This window comes from Aedes aegypti, chromosome 3 (assembly GCF_002204515.2).
Source record: "Aedes aegypti strain LVP_AGWG chromosome 3, AaegL5.0 Primary Assembly, whole genome shotgun sequence".
Taxonomy (NCBI): Eukaryota; Metazoa; Arthropoda; class Insecta; order Diptera; family Culicidae; genus Aedes; species Aedes aegypti.
In genome coordinates this window covers 62,906,360-62,926,165 of record NC_035109.1, presented here as the reverse complement: position 1 = coordinate 62,926,165, position 19,806 = coordinate 62,906,360, and the positions used below count along the sequence as shown (strand labels likewise).

The 19,806-nt window shown below is 37.1% G+C and overlaps 1 protein-coding gene across 2 annotated transcripts; it reads left to right on the top strand.

The window, feature by feature from the left end:
* Positions 1–10,996: 10,996 nt before the first annotated feature.
* Positions 10,997–19,463, top strand: LOC5567682 (serine protease easter). 2 transcript variants are annotated; one of them, XM_021850970.1, is made up of 6 exons: positions 10,997–11,191; positions 16,896–17,395; positions 17,453–17,629; positions 17,681–18,056; positions 18,114–18,744; positions 18,811–19,463. In XM_021850970.1, the coding sequence occupies exons 1-6, from the start codon at positions 11,186–11,188 to the stop codon at positions 18,993–18,995; spliced, it is 1,875 nt and encodes a 624-aa protein (XP_021706662.1). In that variant the 5' UTR covers positions 10,997–11,185; the 3' UTR covers positions 18,996–19,463. The 2 variants fall into 2 exon arrangements, with proteins under 2 accessions (XP_021706662.1, XP_021706663.1); XM_021850971.1 differs by lacking the exon at positions 17,453–17,629.
* Positions 19,464–19,806: the final 343 nt, after the last annotated feature.

Genomic DNA, 19,806 nt, shown 5'->3' with positions numbered 1-19,806 from the left:
TAAGTTAGGGACCATCCATTAATAAGGTTCCGTTCTGATTCAAATTCCAGACAGCTTCAAATTCCGGACACTCATCTTTGTATGGGAAATGTTTCAATTGAAATATTTCAAAATTATCCGATCAAAAGCCCTTGTTTTTATAAGCTTTGTTTTTATAAGCTTTGTTTTTATAAGCTTTGTTTTTATAAGCTTTTTACTTAGCAATCCATGATCCATTAGACTGATGCAAATTTTGAAGTTTTTGCTCCCCCATGCTTAAACGGTGTCAATTATGATGAAAATCATTCTCCCAAAATTTGAAAAGATGTGGAAGAAATTTGACTGTGCACACGCCATTTGCAGTTTATATGGAAATTACTATAGAAAAGGCAAACCTTTTGTGTTCAGTCCTCAAACTTCTCGTCATAATAATCTATGGAAAAGTGAACAAACTCTTCTCATGTGAAATCCTTCCAGCTACAACTTTGCCGAAGACCACATTTTGATAGGACGTAAGGATAATTTGTTATTATTGATACCAAGTCTAAATCATGCTGAGATGATCATTCAATTACTTTCAGAGCAACACTGCTTTTTTGCAGTAGAACATAGTAGCCTGGATTACTTTGATCTATTCTTCCCGCCAGGAGCTCCACTGTTGCCTGCCGAACAGTTGGTGAAGCATTTCACATGCAAACCCACTTTATGATGATGAATAACAAAGTTGTAGCTGGAAGGATTTCACATGAGAAGAGTGTGTTCACTTTTCCATAGATTATTATGACGAAGAGATAGAGGGCTGAACACAAAAGTTTGGCGTTTTCCATAGTAATCTCCATATAAACTTCAAATGGCGTGTGCACAGTCAAATTACTTCCGAATCACTTCAAACTTTGAGAGGATGCTATTCACCACAATAAAAATCGTTATTCATAGGGGAGCAAAAATTTCAAAATTTGGATCACGCTAATGATCCATGCTAAGTGTTTGATTCAAGGGAGGTACTGGTGGCTCTTTATTGCTACCCCAACGTGTCGCTGTTTCTAGAATGTAAACAACCATACAAAATAATGATCAAACAATGGTGAAGGCGTAATCAATTTTCTCGAAAACATTCATTTTTTGGAATTTAGCAGAATTTGCTGATTAAATTACCAACAGCGCACTGCAGTAGCACGTAGGAAATCACTGCTTGCAAACAATATCTTTAAAGCGCATTGATTACCTGTAATTTTGCGTAATATTAATTATTGTTTTCCGCGTTAAGCTTTAAGACTGGTTCTAGACTTAGGTTGGCGGCTTTTCAATTTTACTCCCATTTGACAGCCGCCCTCCACCCTTGGTTTAATTAACAATTTTACTCTTCTGACGTTGCTTTTCACTCGCTGTCCGGAATTCGAATCAAAGCGTCCGGAAAAAGAAACAAAATTGTGGAGGTGTTCGGAATAACAATCATTTCTTCATTTCTATTTATTTAATTTTATTCAAGTTGTGGAATTCAAATGTTCATCTACCATTCGAAATGTAAGTGTTTTGATAGCATGACAATGCTGAAGTATCATAAGAAATTATTTTATTTATATGCTTTTAGATGGCTTATGCTTCAAAAAGGTCTTAAACATGTCCGTAATATGAATCAAAACGGTACATAAGGTTTCGAACTAAACTAGTTTCCCTCAGTTGCTAAATATCAAACTAATCAGACATAAGGATTGCATATCAAACAATTTTTGGGGAACTGTGGGTAAAATGAACAGATTTGTGTTTTACAGTAATTATGTTGTAAAAGCAAATGACGTCTCCCCATTTTCTTACATGATGTAAATTTTAACTCGTGGACGTTAATGATTCAAACCATCAAAAATCGACTGACCTATGTAGCACATCTTATCTGTATGCTGAGAGTTTAGCGAAAAACAACAAAGACATAAAGGGGGTTATCAAAATAACTGGGACAGGCAAAAAATTGGCCAACTTAGGAATGCTGTAATTTTGTCAAACATTTCAGTTCTTTAAAAAGTACTGGACGGGTCAACTAATCTACACACTTAAATTATTTTACCGTAATCCGTGAATTTCACCGTAATCTCAACAGCTGAACAGCTACAGTTGGCCTGTTTACGACAAAATATGAAGAATGAGCCGTCGCATGATATCTTTTGGTGTCAAAAGCGAAATGTCCTCTAAACAAGGTTTCCCCGGGGCACTTGGCGGCGCCATGAGAGGCCAAATCTGTCCAAGACTCGTTTTCAATGTATAATGGGATTAATCATGATGAACTATGGAGAAAAAAATCACTAGTATTTTAACGGTTTTCGGCTCATTCAGTCTAGACTGCCAGTTTTCGGCTCTTTCAGTCTAGACTGAATGAGCCGAAAACCGTTAAAATACTATGGAGAAAAAATATTGCTCGACATATTTTGAGTGGATAAATTATGTAATACTTGGCGCACCAATCTCTTCATAACTTCAACATTTATCTCCATGTGCAGTAAAATTTTGAATTTTCAACTGATGTCTTTGCTAAAAACACGTCATAATTTTACTTCATAAGATATGCTTCCGGAAATCCGGAAACCACCGGTACCCGGTAATCATAGATCATCTCTCAAAACTAAATTAGTTGATCCGTCCAGTACTTAAATAACAAAGTTATTTACAAGTTACTAATTTACAGCACTCCGAAGTCGGCCCATCCCAGTTATTTTGACAACCCCTTTGTACGTGGACAACGTGATGAACTCCTTTTGAATTTTCTTATATTTTTAGTAAAACTAAATTGAATTTTTTTTTCTTTAATTGCAGAAAAATCGAAAATACATTCAGGTCTCCTATTAACCGCTACCACCCATTTTACGCCAACCGCAAATTCTCAGCAGTTGTGCGATCTATTCAGGTGAAATTCGCAGGTAATAAGCTCATAGTATTTGCCAGCCGGAAACATAAAATCAGCTTCATCCTATTGAAATCTGCTGAGAAATAGTCATGGGAGGAAAGTGGGTGGCACCGTCGTATAGGAGACCTGACTTTACGTTCAAATTTCGCGAAGTTATTGCGATTTGAATTTGACGTCAATATGACCCCAAGGCAAGGCTAATTAACATTTGATTATAAATAAAAGTTCTATGTAATAAATATTTAAATTATAAAATCACTTCTAAATTTTCAAGGAATTTCATTAAAATTTTGAAGAAAGGCTTTTGTTGAGTATCTATATCCGGAAGTCTAAAATTTTCTTCTTCCCCTTTTGGTTTATTTGTACCGCTAGAAGCTACTCTGAAAGTTTTATCGGAGTCCGTCAAGTCTTAAGGGAGTAGAAGAGATTGAAATTTAAATGGAGAATATCCTTTGATTAAATAGGAAAAAAAAACGGGGCTCTGAAAAAAGGGCCACTTTCCAAAAAAGTGGCATAAATCCATTTTTCAAACATAATTTTAATTAAAAAAAAGTCAAATACTAATCTACAATATCAAATAGTTAAGAATATAAACGAACATTTCAAAAGAAACAATGCTTTTATAATGCGTTTAACAATGGCTCGTATTGTTTTAAAAGTCATTTGTTCCAATGTTATTGGTCTAATCCAGTGCTTCCCAAACTTTTTCAACTTTCGCCCCCTTGAGACCTATATTTATCTGAAATCGCCCCCCTGATTCGTGATTCGATTAGCGCTGTGTGCCATAATTTATTCTCGACTCGCATACCCATAGAATCATAATACAATAACTCTTATGTACATTAAAACATATATTTTTTTTAAATATCGATAGCCCACAATTATTAGGAATTATTTACTGGATGTAATGTATGTATAGGTTAGGTATAGTTGGAGGCGAAACTCTCCAAAATAGAACCAAATGCAATGTTTTGCAACCAAAGGGTTTTTTTTACATGCATATAATTTTGTTTGCAATTGTGCGTTTTTGAAAGGTCTCGCAAAGTTTCCATACAAAAGTTCCTTATATAAAATATTAGGCATTTGCAAAAAAAAAAAAACCTCTGACAAATATTTGGTACATCCAAAATATGTTGTGTGATTTAAATGTTATCTGTGACTAATCATTCCGACCATGTGAAAATCTCTTATACCGACCATTCTTAAAACTCACATGATATTAAAATGCCTGAATGCAGAACATAAACATTTTGTGTTTGACAATCATTAAGTGTTGTCTATCATAATTTTAAAACGACCATGATTAGAAATACAACAATCTAAGGTAAAATAGTCCTGGAAAAGTTTGGAATTGATTAACCTTCAGATGAGTGACCTACAAAGATTATGTGTATTATTTTTTCAATCCCGTGTTAGCTTTTTCGCCCCCTTTCTGGAATTTTCGCCCCTCAAATTTTATTTTACAAATTTTCGCCCCCTTGACCCAGGGAGGTGCATCTTTCACAATTTTAGAGAATTAATCATTTTTATGGTATTGTTTTCAGGTTATTTTGATGATGATGAGAAGAACTGCTGAGTGACCTTCCTCTTGTAGTTAGTTGATGCAAACTAAACCATGCTGATACTAATAGGTTAGAGCATCTTAGAATTAGATTTTTTTTTTCTTATCTTCCCTGGACATATCATGGTACTTGCTAATGAAGTGGCCATAGCGTTAGCGTTAGCGTTAGCGTTAGCGTTAGCGTTAGCGTTAGCGTTAGCGTTAGCGTTAGCGTTGTTACGGTATACTTCGTAGATTGGATACTAGCAACATTCATGTTTCTTTTTAATAATCTCATCCTGACTGCTTTCAGGAACAAGGCAGGGGAGTATACCTTGTTCTAATCATAAACAAGAATATTAAAAGCATGAATATTGCTATTCCCGGCCACGCCCATCTTTACCGTAACTTAGGATAGGGGAAGGATATGTTGATGTAACACTTACTTAATGAGAGGCCACCGACTCAGCGACGCCCTCATAAGTGCAACGGAGGTGGGGGTTGGGAGGGGTATAAGGTCACGTCAGGATTCGCCTGAAAAGCTAGCGATGGACCCAGAGCAATTGTGATTAGGTGGTAATTATTTAGTCTTTTGAATTCCGGCAATCAAAAGAGAAAGCAACAGTTTATTTATTGTATAAATAGTATTTGGAGTAATGATTTTTGATTGTGCGGTAATATTTTTGTTGCTCAATAGCCAGTAAAGAACAAAACCGATCCCTCCAGGGTCATCGTCTGTAAAAAAAGACAATAATGCGCGTAAAACACAAACAAAGCCGACCGTAAAAAAAAAAAAATACCAATAAAAAAAAAGGACCGATGGTACAGTTTCTAGGATAATCGAAAAAAGAAAGGAAGCGCGTTTGAACTAAACAGTGAGGACAACACACTATGTTTTTCTGCTCAGAATTATACAAAAAGCAGAATCGATTCCTCCTGGGTCATCGAACGGTTAAAAAAGCACTCACAACCCATTGTAAACTGCGTAACACCCGCCCGAACAGAACACGCGAACCGAACAAAAATATCTAACTCCGAAAAAATATTTTTCGTTCAAGAAACGACCGGAATTCTACAAGGCACAAAAAATACGGTCCCTAAAACTTACAAAAGAAAAAGTATCAAACTGGAACAAACTCACCGGATTGGTTCTCTGAAATCCTGTGTTCTATGTAAATAATTCCGGACGGTTCGTTGCAAAGCATGAAACAGCCAAAAACAATTTGATTCACAGTATCTAGAACACGAGTCAACGAAATCACTTCCATTCTTCAATTTTTCCACTATCATTTATTCACTTTTTGAACATAACAATTGTTTTCTAATATTATTAGATATTAAAACCGGAAAGATTTGTTTTTTTTTTCCTTGCTAATGAAGTGGCCATAGAACACAAAGCTGAATATTAGACGTTGTCACAGGAGGAAGGTCTTAGCCGAGTGATTAGAGTCCGCGGCTTCAAAGCAAAGCAACGCTGAAGGTGTCCAGGATCTTTTCGTAATGGAAATTTCCTTGACTTCCCTGGACATATAGTATCGTCGTACCTGCCAAACGATATATGTACGAATGCAAAAATGACAACTTTGGCAAATAAAGCTCTCAGTTAATAACTGTGGAAGTGCTCATAAAAACACTAAGCTGAGAAGCAGGCTCTGTCCCAGTGAGGACGTTAATGCCAAGAAGAAGAAGAAGAAGAAGAAGAAGACAGGTGGCATATGCGTAAGAAGAATGTCCTGAATGCTTACTTAACATACGTTGTTGTGCCACAGAGTAATACCAAAACAAGATTTTGGAGGAATAAGAGCGTCATATATGAGGAACTCCTGTAAATATAACAAGACTTCAACAATTTTGATTCCTGCAATTTGCCAAGATCCTCTGCACTCATATTCCCTGAGTCACTCCTTCGATTCTTGTTTTGCTATAACCATTCGTGGTCGTGGTATGGAATAAGCGGCCGAGCCTTCCGTATCGGCTCGCCTTACCAACACCAGGGACGCATCTGCGCAGACATTACTAACCAGCTGTTGTCCATGGATGGGTCTCTCATGCTCAGCAGCAAACATTTTCTGCGAGCACTTCGCTCGCATTTTCTCGTCGTAGCTATAAGCACCGACCGGGCAGCAGGTTATCCGGGAAATTATCATTTCCATGAACACTCTTCGGTGGCTGACAAACTGTCGTCGTCGGGAATGAAAAGGCAGCATATTTAATGCACCAATAAGAAATTGAATATGCTCCATAGAAAATAAAAACCGGATGGTGTTCCGCGGATTTTTTATTGCAAAACACAATACTTATCCTGATATTTATTATGGTTAGTTCATTTTTTTACATGAGTGATAATAAGAACACACAAAAATATCTACTGATCCAATACTGATACTGATACTATGGAGCATTTTCATTTTCTCATAGGAAACCGCAAAAACTTTTTGCCGTACAAAAAAAGACATCAGTGCAAGAAGGTTTTAATTATATACTCTGTCTATAAATTCTCAGCGCATATAAGTGCATTTTCCCGCAACGTATTCTATCCGCTCCGCGTAGAGTGTATGCATATACTTCACTCGAACGGAAACATGTCGCGCGATAGCGAGAATGATGGTGGGACTAAATCAACAATCACGACAACGCATCGCGCAAAGGCAGCGCCCGGCCTTTCCCGCTGTTTTATGTTCACGACCTTGTCGGCGGCTCTCTCTCTCTCTCTTTCGCTGTGCGTGTGCATCGGAGTGCACTTTGTGCATTGTATGCAGATGGTGAACGATGATCGGGAAATGTGAAGAACATATTAGGAAAACAAATGCAGCATGCGGATGTCGTCTATGGGAGGTCGTGTGATAAAGTGACGATTGCGATGTGAACAGTTGGGGAACTGCTTTGTTCAACAGAGTGATCAAATTTGATTTTGTAAAAATGAACAAAACTCACTATTACGAAATTTGAATGACAGTTACACATGTAAACATAAATTATTGGAAATTAAATTAGTCTAGATTTAACTGTTTGGTTTGTTTGTTTTACTACCGATATTGTGATAAACCTGAACGTAAAAATATAGGGGAAATTCTCCAGTACCGGACACCTAAGCCAATAAACTCACAATTCCAACGTTATTAATTGGACTCGGATACTGGAAACAATCTAAGAACGTCTCGAATCATTGAATGTTTTCACTTCAGGTATAATAATTCATTCCCATTCAAAGCGTTTACAATGAGTGAGTTCTACTTAGCCGACAAGTTCATCCAAAAATCTTTTCATGAATGTTAAAAAATAACATCTTTTACAATTTTGTTCTGAATATGCATTCCTCTTATCAAACAACAAACACGATGAAAAAAATCATAAAAAAGCTGTTTAGTGCACTGGTGCAAAAGTAACAAAGATATCATGTACAGTGCACATCGTACCTTCGTGCTGTGCGTACACGAATTCTCTCTGTTCTTGGAAGTTTTTAAAAAACTACCTAAAGCAATAAAACAGTACTCTTCAGTGCTACAAAAACAGTGCTTTTCAGTGCTAAAATTTAAAACGGTACTTTTCAGTGCTACTAAAACAGTACTTTTCAGTACTATTTTTTCTACTATTGATCCCTTTACGATCCTTGTTTGGACCCGTGCCTTCGATTTTTTGTTGGACCCGTTGGCGAAAGCTAGCGGTGGTAATCCTTCTTGGACACCGTCTTGGGAAAAAAAAACCTCTCGAAGGTCACGTCTTCTTTCGCTTATTCACTAAACATGGTATCAACAACAAACAAAAGGAAGGTTGAATCTCTGAATTCACAACTTTCTTCCAAAAAAGTGGGATTTATAACTGTCACTAAACGTGGCAAGAATGGAAGAAAGGACGTTTTCCCGGAATGCGAACTTTCTTCCAAGGGTGAAATGAATAATTGTATCGAAATGAGCAATCAGTTCGATGCTCTAGACAAATTTTCCGAACACCAAATCGAAGCAGCCTCTAGCCCCGGGTATTTGATTTAAGTGAGGAAGCAAAGAGTGCCGCCTATCATGGTCAGTTGTTCCGAATATGGGGGATTTAGGCAGGAGATCTTGATTGATAATCTATCAAAAACATATCAAGTCCAGTTATAATTTTTGATAGAAAGTATCAAAATTATAATACTGTATAATGTACACAGTAACTTACTAAGTTACGAGCTTTTAATAGTAGACAGAAACATATATGGTTATAACCAGCTTTTTTATAAATTACATATATAAAAAAATTTAATAAAACTTCATATTCGGTACAATAGATTGGAAAAAGTATGTTATGATATAAAACAAGCAATTTAAAGTCGCATCAAGTCACTTTTAAATCACTTGCAATTATTCAATGATTAAATTAAGCTCATAACATTTTGTTACTGTTTGGCTAGTTTTACAAACCCGAGAGATTTCTCTTTCATACTTCTCAAAAAAAAAATTATATTTTTCTTGATTCAAAAACTCAAGTTGATTAAAATGCACAGATGTGTATTTAATTTTATTATAAAATTGTTAAAAATAAACAAAAAGAAATATATTCAAAATAAATATATCACAATGTGATATATTTTTGTTTCAATATTTTCTGTGGATAACGGTGTCTAACAAAATTATCTCATAATAAGATATGCATATCATATTCTGATAAAATTCTATTATATTTTTGTTATGTACCTCTAGTCGGGATACCAGGAAGAAAGCTCTGCAGAGGATTTTCATAATAAAATTTTGAAAATGATTCTGAAGCTTCCTCCCTGGTATAGTACCGTTTTGATTCATATTACGGACACTTAAGGCCTCAGTGAAGTATAACTAATCAGAAAGCATATATAATGAATCATTCTGTATGATTCCTTCGCGTTATCGAGCCTTCAAAACAATTAACTTTCGAATGATGGATGAAGATTTTGATTCCGCATAATGAATAATTTTAAATAAATAGAAATGTGTGGACTTTTCATGATTCTTATTCCGGACACGTCCTTACTTTTGCCTCGTATTCCGGACACTTTGATTCGAATTCCGGACAGCTCATGAAAATCATAGATAGAAAAGTCATATCATTAATTGAGATCGGCAAACCACTAAAGAGGCGTCTAAGGCAGCTGAGCATTATAAATTTTCATAGATATCTATGGAAGATGTTGACTAAAACAAGCCTCGAAAGTGAGAACTTTTGAACGGCAAAAATTGAAACATTTCTTGTGAAATGTTTCCCATACAAACTATAGTGTCCGGAATTTGAATCTGTCCGTAATATGAATCAAAACGGTACCAATGTTGTAACATTGAAACAAATGTCAAATAAAATAGCTAATAATTTCAAGCAAAAATCGTTACAATCTTCTATTGCCACGATTAATGCGTCATATATTTAGGTTAAGTTAGGTTAAGTAAATTGAAAACGTGTTTTTTTTTCTCTTATAAGCAGGTGAAATCAACTCACCTGTAAAAAATCTGAACAGCTACGGCAAATGAAATGTAATATGTTGTTAACAAAATGTTAATAAAATCTGAAATTTGTTTTACCAAGATATAAGAAGATATAAGAAATGAATGAAATGTTTGGTATGATACTAATAAAGATATTAAAAAAAAGTGTTGAGCTGATACTGTTAGATACATTTATCAGCTAAAACTTTACCATAAACCGGATTCAAATCTGACGTCTCGGAATTTAGTATCAATTTAGGTATCAACACCTTAGTGAGTTTCCTCTCCATTCGATGCCTGCCTAAGCGTTCGATCCAAAAAATTCCACTTGCTAGTAAAAACACGCGTTTACGCTCATATGCTTCGGTTGATTCACAGCGTCCGTCCTCGCCGTTAAAACTGTCGGGAACTGGCGTCGCCAATAGGCGTCAGAATGATCACCACTACATACTAGCGAACGAGATACTATTTAACAGATTAACAACGATAAATGCGGCTCGATGACCGGTATTAGCGTTAACCGGTAGGAGTCATCTTAATTGCCGTTTGTTTGTGGCGTTCTGTCTAGAAAAGCTACTAGGTAAATACAACCACTCTCTCTCTCTCTCTAGAAGTCAACCCAGACTAGAACATGCTTGTTGTTTAGATGTAAGTACGACTAACAAACGAAATCTGACCCGAGTGATCTGGTCGTTTAGATTCTGATTCGACTATGTATTGTACAGTGATATATCGTTTTTAGCTGCACATTGGTTTTGTATCAAACACTATGGAAGATACATTACACTATTTAGGTGTTATGGCCTGAAAACATCTTATGATGACCCGTTTTCAAAGTTTACAATTTTTTGGCATAGTGATTTTTCCTTGGAAATGATGAAAATTAGAAGTGCCTACTACAACAAAGTAAACGATCCTGCACTGTGCACTGTACTTCCAAGTATCTACGAGGCGTCGATAAATGGTTAATCACTTTATGATTGAACACATGTTCGATACTTAAGATTATTTTTATCCGAGTTAACTTAGACAAGTAACATAAATGCACACTAAGAATGCCACGTCATTTAGGGAAATGCCCCTTCAAACTAGTTCTAAGCTAGTCGCTGCAACCTGTCGTACCTGCGCCGTTTGGCTGGGATGCAGTATTAGTTGCATTTTTTATTCCGCGCCGGTTAGATCGAGACTTCAATTGTGTTCTAAGTTAAGGGCGTTAAAAGGTGCGCAAGGGAGCCATTAGTGAGAGTGATTAATCGATCAGAGGGTAACTAAGGGAATAGTAGTGCAGCACCTCAGTGGACAGGTGAAATTCAGCTTAATGTGAGGATCATCCCAGAAGCAATGAAGGTTAATATCTGTAATTAATTAAGTGTGATTAGAAAATCAAAAGAAAAATAGTGAATTTAATTGATAATGGTAAATGATAAATGGTAATCCAGTGAGCAGTTCGGAATGAAAATCCGGTTTTATAAGAATAAACCGCTTCATGCATCGATGAAGGTGCTTAAGGAAGTTTATCGAGCTGCTGCGTTCGCTTGTATTACGTATGGGGAATTACAAGTATGAAAAGGAATCGAATTTCCAGAACAAAGTGCACTTGCTGCGTACTAACTGCGTTGCGACATCGTGGAATGATCGTCATAATGGAATTTCACTTTTGTCTATGCTTGTCGATTGTATTGTATGAAATTCCCAAAAATTTAAAATGCCCTGGTTCATTTACACGTGCTGAGCAACATTCTTAAATTCAAATCACAAAATCAAAATCTTACTAGATCGCGATTCAAAAAGGCGAATTTGAATCCTAGCTGGTCAAGGAACTTTTTTTCTGGATTTAGGCATTTTAAATAAATTTTTCAGTTCTCATAGTACATTAAGTTTAGAAGCAAGTTCTGTTCTAGCAGAGATGCAACGCAGGCAGAAAAAGATACGAAACAAAAACTGAAAATTATAACAACGTTGTTTTCATAGCTGATTCAAACTTTAGTTGATATCAATCCCACGGTTATAGGGCATGACACGGTAAGTGTTTAAATACGCATCTGCCTTTGAGTACGCAAATTAACTTCCAGGTAAATAATAATTACAGTTTATTAATTCAAAACGCTCAGGAAAGCAAAAACTTTCCGCAGATGAGATGAGTTACTGATTGCGATTCAACGATGGCTTCTTCTCAGATATCGTCAAAAAAATTGCAAGGATGACGTTTACCAATCGCATTACCATCCTCTCCCAGCAAATTGATCAACCCTTGTGTTTTTGACGTTTCATTCTGCTTTTTCATTCATGCTTGTTCTGTTAATTAAGACGAGCTGATCACAAATGGAAGCCAACTTAGCATGTCACCTCAGTTTACTCGTCTCTTACTTACTTTACTTTTGCTGGCTCTACGTCCTTCAAGACATGACTTGCGCCACAATGTTACGCCAACTAACTCGGTCCATGGCTGCTAACCTCCAATTCCTCGATCGCCCCACACTTCCAAGATCCTGCTCCACATGGTCAAACCTCTTAGCTCGTTGCGCTCCCCTTCGTCTTGTACCGGCCGGATTTGAGTTGAACACCATTTTTGCGGGATTGTTGTCCGGCATTCTCACAACCTGTCCCGCCCATCGTACCCTTTCAGCTTTGGCGACTTTCGTGATACTGGGTTCATCGTAGAGTTGCGCAAGCTCGTGGTTCATTCTTCTCCTCCATACGTTTTACTCGTCTCACTTCTCTCGATATGCAGAATAAGCACAACCCAAGTAACACTGGTAACAAATGCAATATTTTATGTAAATAAAACAAATTACATTGCCGTTGCATTTCAGATAATTTGTAGCATATCTTATTAACAATACTTCAAATTTTGGTAACTAATACATTGTAGCTAAAGCTTTGTTGACATTACATGCTGTTGCATTTTGCCTCGCATGTAACTTAAACTAAAGCTGTCAAACCGAATGAGTTACATTATTTTTTCAAAAAAATTGCTCGGGGTAGATAGGAATGACGTCGTTAAGTAGCTGTCACTTTTCGGAATATATAACCTTATAAATATTGTAAACCGTGCCTGGTATATAGGCCTTTTCACAAGACGTTTCAAATCAGCTGATCCGGAAGCTGTTTGACAGTTCTTCTATGGAAATGACATGCCCGTGTATGCACCGCTCTTCAGCAGATTTAAACAAATGCATACACGGAGCTATCACACGAAAAGGTCTATACCACGGTACAAGTTGTCAAGAAAATTATTATAGCTTTGAATGTAGACAATTATCAGTTAGAAATTCATTTCAAAATAATTGTACCATGGTACGCATAGCACAAGTGTGCCATAAGTATAACTGCATGAAGTTTATATTTGCTTCCCATACACCACATTGACTGCAGTGTTATTTAATGGCAGTTTAAGTATAGTTTCATATCAGTTACAAAATAACGTAAAATTTCTGGAAAATTAATGTGTAACAAACAAGTCAATGTCAAAAGTTTTCACATATATTGGGAATTTTGATATAAAAACTGTACAATTTTATGATCGGTTGTTGTTTTCGTAGAATATTTTGCCAGTGATTAATTATAATTGTTGAATTTACAATTTGCAGCTTCTCTAACATTTTTCAATAGCTGTCATTAGGCTAGATAAGCTGTCATTCAGAAGTATATCTGCAACAAGATGAAATTAAATGGCGATTATTAATTAACAATCAAGAAAAATCAATTGCTGACTAAAAAAATCGCTCTAATTTTGCATGCAATCACCTCGCGTTAAAATACTAGACAGTTGCCACGTTTTCCACAAAAAATGTATGACAAAATGATAAGTCGTTTCATTCAGTTACTTACGACGTTTTTGTACCATAGTAAAATCGACTCAAGTAGTGTTTTGTTGTGACTCGTGGTTAAGTCACTTTGTCTCTCCATACAACGGAGCGGTGATAGTAATCGTTAGGTTGCGAAAGTTTAAAATCGTACTTAAGTCGTTTTGTAAGTCCTGCAATTCAACGTTCTAAAAGTGAAAAGTCAAGTTGGTTTAGAGCAGGACGTATAGAATTTCGTCTGCGAAACACGTAGGATTGATAAAGTAAATTTGTTTCTGACTTGAGTCAGTTTGACTAAGTTTTCGAGAAATGATGATTCGAACGTTTTACGAGAAGGATCATACCGATCAATGTTACCCGCTTATCAATGTTACCCCGGATTACGCTACAGGAATTTCTTTACTTCTCTTGAGCGAAACACAGGCTATCGACATGGACAGAGACAGGATCTTCTATGATGACAAAGCGCCCGATTGGCTTGTCAGATGGATCGGACCCACGACATCCTGTCTACAGCGATTCGCTGCAAGGATCGCTTTATTCTGACATTACTGTGATACTTACATGAGTTCCATGACGCGATATCGACTCGTGGAACCATACTAAAAACAAAATTTCTTGGTTACTATGATCACAGACAAACGGACGTAACAGCTAGAGCAATTATAAATTTCAAATATAGTCACGTGAACATTTACGCCCAATGCTAAAAATACTTCATTTGGCCAACCGCGAACTAGGTGGCGGTAGTGAGCAAATGTCAAATTCAAACAAAAGTGATGCGAGCGCCACGAATGGCCCATCGGCCAACCACCAAATATTAGAATTGGGCGCTATTCTGCTGTGCTATGAAAAAAATTAGAGTGTTACGTCTGTTTGTCTGTGCTATGATGGTCCCCTCAAACAGCTTTCCAAAGCATTTCTGTTCCATGACTTGATATTTCCATGAGTCGATGATCCATTCAAATATCGACTCAAAAAGGCATGACTGTATATAACTAATGTTCATCAAAGCCTACTACAGTTTGGCCATTTTGACAAGACAAACGCCCTCGATGTGATTGGTTACTCAAACGTCATCCTTCGTAAGTCCAACTCGTTGACTCATCGATGTTGTTATGCTTGTGATACAGGGCCTGTTGACGGTCTCAACGTGAGGTTTCTATTTTGTAAATTTCGTAACTCCTCTCCTGGAGCTCCTCAAAAGAAGAATAATGCTCTAATCGATCTTGCTTCAGTTCTTCCAAACTTCAACCTATATTTTCAATTTCTCTTCATGGTTTGACTTCAGTTGCGTAGATTCAAGAAAATACTGCAAATTTTTTCGAACCACTATACTGTCCATAAAGGCATAACTGTCCCATATGGAATAAGTAAGTATTGAAAAAATAACGTTCAAAGTTTAAAGGTTGAGTTCCCATACAAATCTTTATATTTTTCCAGACAATTTCTGGATGCCATATTCATTCAGCACCAACACACAGATTACTAATTTTGCTTCTATTGATCAGCAAAAAATATAAACTTGAACATAAATCAAGTTTCGAAGTTGCTCAATGATGCTCAATGAAAGTTTATATTGCTGTGTGAAAAAATTTGATTTTATTTGCTAGGTTGGCGGTGATATGGATCATGGTTGCTAAGTATCCTTTGGTTACTTTGTGTCACCGCATTTGGAGCTCAGTTAGAGTGGATTTGCACGTCAAACGCAAACAGCAATATATAGACTAAGACTATTATGCCTTTATTTTTCAATATGAGCGTCAACGTGAGATCAGATTCTGTAGTCATGAAATGTCACTGTGAGCCGGGATCAGGCTTGATAATACTCCTCAACATCATCAGAGTTCGGTGACATACTCTAGAGCAGCGTGCTGCCTTTGCCTCTTTGCGAGGGAGCGAAAAAATGCTAAGCAGAGAGGCAACGAAAAATGAGCGAGGAAGATGCAGCACGAAACACAACAGAGTAAAATTTCATCATTTTTTTCCATCACAACTCCCCGAGGATAGTCTTGTTTGGGCGGGACACTCAAGAGTTCTTTTAAAGTGTGAGTAAAGGTGAGCATCGCAACAAGATAGAGTTGAAAGATCAGTGTTGAAAATTTTGAGTTCAGTTTTTACTTCTCAGAAAAATGGCAAAATCGCCTCATTGCATCGCAGAAGATTTTATATCAAGCCTGGCTGGGAACCTGAATGAAAACTAGCGATTTTCACCAAGCCTGTCTTGATTGTCGTTGGCAAGCTGGAGTTATCTTGCAGATTGAAAAAGTTGTTCCATATTTCGTGTGTAGTATCAATGTGCCTCCCTCACAGGAAAAGTATATACAGGCCGGACTCGAACTCGATTATTAGGAGACCCATAAATTTAGGCATGAATTTGAGACAATTCAGTATTGCAATATACAATATGAATGGTTTATCAGTTTTGTACGAAGGTAAGAAAAGAGGGTTTGAAAAAAGTTTTTTGTATGCTGGTGTTTTCTTCTCAAGACCCCTAATGTTCCTAGAAATAATTTTTGGGTACGCCACTCCATCATATAACTAAAACAATAAAAAAAGATAATATTTAAGTTCTTTTATCGAAGATTATAATTTTTCTTTTAGTGATTCGATTATCCGGAGGATTTGATTATCCGGAGTGAAAAAAATCGATACTTACTCTTGATAATCGAGTCCGACCTGTATTAAAACATGAATATTGCGATGAAAAAAGGTGTTGGATCGAAACTCAATATGGGACAGTTATGTTTTTATAGGCAGCATAATAAATTGAAATTTTGATTACATTTTCCATAAAACTGAGGTTTCTATCCCCCTTCTGAAATGAAGGAAGATACATGTAGTCAAACATTATCCATTGATATATTCCGAAAACTGACAGCAACTTGACAATTTTACTTAAAAGCGAGTTCTGGTCTAATTAGTAAGTAGTAGTAAGTAGTAAGTAGGGAGTTTTTCTACATGTCCCTGAATTTGATGTTATCATTTCCTTCAAATATAAACGATTAAATATCGGGTCACGGAAGAATGCTTGTATTGACTAAATATCATGACCGATCATAACTTATTGTCACGATTTGCACAGTAATCGATCATTGAATCAAGTTATATAATTAAAACTCAGTCATCGTTCGTAGATATTGAGTTATACCTCAACAAACTGTATAGCTATAGAGCGGATACTTCTGAAAGCAGAATCAACAGTCATTCTCGTTAATACAATTCGAACTTTTATCTCCCTCTAGCATCTTCTTCTGACAATAGTTCTGGCAGTGGTAATTCGATGCAGCCATCAAAAAACGTCGCCATGCCCTGCAGTATTCAGCTATGACGAAAAAGAGGACACCTCGGACACGTGGTATGGAACGTTACGACTGAAAACCAATGTCCCGTTGCATGGGATCTTCGTTGATGTGATTTTTGACGGGCAAGTTTACGTATTCGGGGCATATTTCAAAGATGTCACGACCAAGGATAATCTACGGTTTCACATCGAAGACAAGACATACCGTTTGAATGCTGGGGAGACATTGATTTTAAAGTTTTACGTTAAACATTCAGAGTACGGACGATCTCCAGGGCTTCGGCAAGTGCGCTTCAATGGTCAGAATATCTGCGTAGACATCCCTACTCTTAGGCCCGCAACTGCTGATCGTCATCATATCAAACCGATTGCAACCAACCCGTACGATAAACCGATCGTGTATCCAGATGATCCGATAAGACGAGAAAATGGACCCAACAGGTAACACCGTACGGTTTAATATATGTATTTCAATAAATTTGTAAAATAACATTGCAGCCGTGATAATTTGCATGAAATAACAGACCATTCCGTTCAAGCAATCAATTCAGTACGCTATGAATCTGATACTAACATTCCTGCTAACTATAATAATAACCCTACCCAGAACAATTCTTTCTTGAATGTGAAACCCAAATCAGAGATTCGCGATGATTCTTCAAAAGTGGAAACAAGGTACTCCTGGAAAAATTTGAATAGTATCGAAATAATACAAGAAATCCGTAGATTTTCAGAATCATCTAACACGTCAGTTGGGACCAATAACCAACAAAGCAGACCATCTTCCGCGGGAGTTAATCACGAGGATTACGACCCGATTCAAGACCCATCGATTTGGAAGAAACCCTCAACGGAAACATCAACATCCAGAGCAATTCGTCAACCAGCTCCCAGTTACGAAAACACCAACGACAACAGATACTACGCAAACGCTAGGACTACAACTCCTAAAAACGATCGTCACTCATTCACTGAGCGTACAACGACCACGGAGTCTTCGTATTTCCAAGGTGACTATCAACAACACAACTCGAGAAGCACTACCAAGAAGCCATCGTACTTCCAGGGAGACTATGCATTCATTCAGCCAGTTGAAACTTCAGTAATATCAATCTAAATATAAAACCATCGCACAAAATCTCACTATTGCTCTTTCCAGACGCACTACATCAATTCATACGACAACGACATCTGCGGCACGGTGGTACCTAAGGCGAATCCTCTAGTGGTGCATGGCAACTCTGCTCAGCATGCCCAATTCCCCTGGCATGGCGCTCTGTATCGTTCGTCCGTAACTGAACTTCGGTATCTCTGTGGATCTACGCTGATATCTACTCGGTTGATCCTAACTGCGGCACATTGCGTAGCCTTGGAGAAAAGTCGTCGACCAATAGATGCAGACAGTTTACTCATCTACTTGGGTAAGACCAACCTGAAAAAGTGGAACGGTCCTGAGCAGGATGCCAAGGTCGAACGTATTCACATCCATCCGGACTACAACTACGAGCGCTTCTTTGCCGATGTGGCCCTGCTAAGGCTAAAGTCTGATGTCAAGTACGACAACTTCGTTCGGCCGGCTTGCCTGTGGAGTTTCGACGAGGATTATAAAGTTTTGATCAACAAGATCGGATTCGTTCCCGGATGGGGCTATAATGAACGTGGATTGGTCAGCGAAGAGCTGTCGTTTGCGCAGATGCCGGTGGTGGCGCACGAAACGTGCATCTGGTCCAATCGGGACTTTTTCAGCAAAGTGACCTCAAATACTTCTTACTGCGCTGGGTTTAGAAATGGTAATACTGTGGGATACCATTATTCTTTTCGAGAATTGAACATCTATTTCTTTTTTCTTTTTGTAGGAACTTCAGTATGTAACGGAGACAGTGGCGGTGGAATGGTCTTCAAACAGAGCAATCGATGGTACCTTCGGGGAATTGTGTCAGTGAGCGCTGCGCTGCAAGACAAGATCACATGCGATCCCAATCATTTTGCGGTGTTCACCGATGTAGCAAAATTCTTGCGGTGGATCAAGAGTTATATGTGAACTGTTGCAGAAGAATTAACGTGAGAAATATTTGGATGACCTACGGCTTTGATACAGAGTGTGCCTACTGTGGAGTTATCTACATAGTATTTTAGGTTTTCTGTAAGATATCTTAACTATTTGATCAAAACAATTCAGACGCATTTGAAAACCCACTGAAAAGTTGAACCCACTACAAAAAAAAAATATGTGATTAATCCGTAACAATACTGTCAGGACATCCAAAAATTCGCATCATAACATTGTTTTTATAGTAATATTGATAAAGCAGCTTAGTGCGGTTCAAAGCCGTAGTCAATGATGCCTTATTAAATATCATTAAAGAAAGATGTGTTGATAGCAACAGAAATATCAAATATATATTTCGACTAAGAATACCATATTTAATGTGGTTTTAGTATGACAAATACGTTTGAAATAAACATTAGACTATCAAAAGTATTTCCATGTCAAGTTATCGCTCATCAATAGTTAAAAATCTATGCATATTAAATAAAGTGTTAGTAATAAATAGAACAGTAAAATAAATACGTTTGATGTAATATTACACCTTTTGCTCGAGTTTCACTTAAAAAGCATTTATCAAAATTTCACTGCACATAAACTGCCGTGAATCGCAAGTCTGCATTTTTGTCAGTTCAGTTGAGTTCATTTTTCAACGTATGTATCAATGCTCTTTCAGCTGCCTTAATGAGATAATAAGATATGTTCGGAAAAAGTAGGAAAAAAAAGCAAGTCAAATTGTCTCATTATGAAAAGTAATCGCATATCAGTCCCACTACAGATTTCCGCACCGTGTAACAGAAAAATG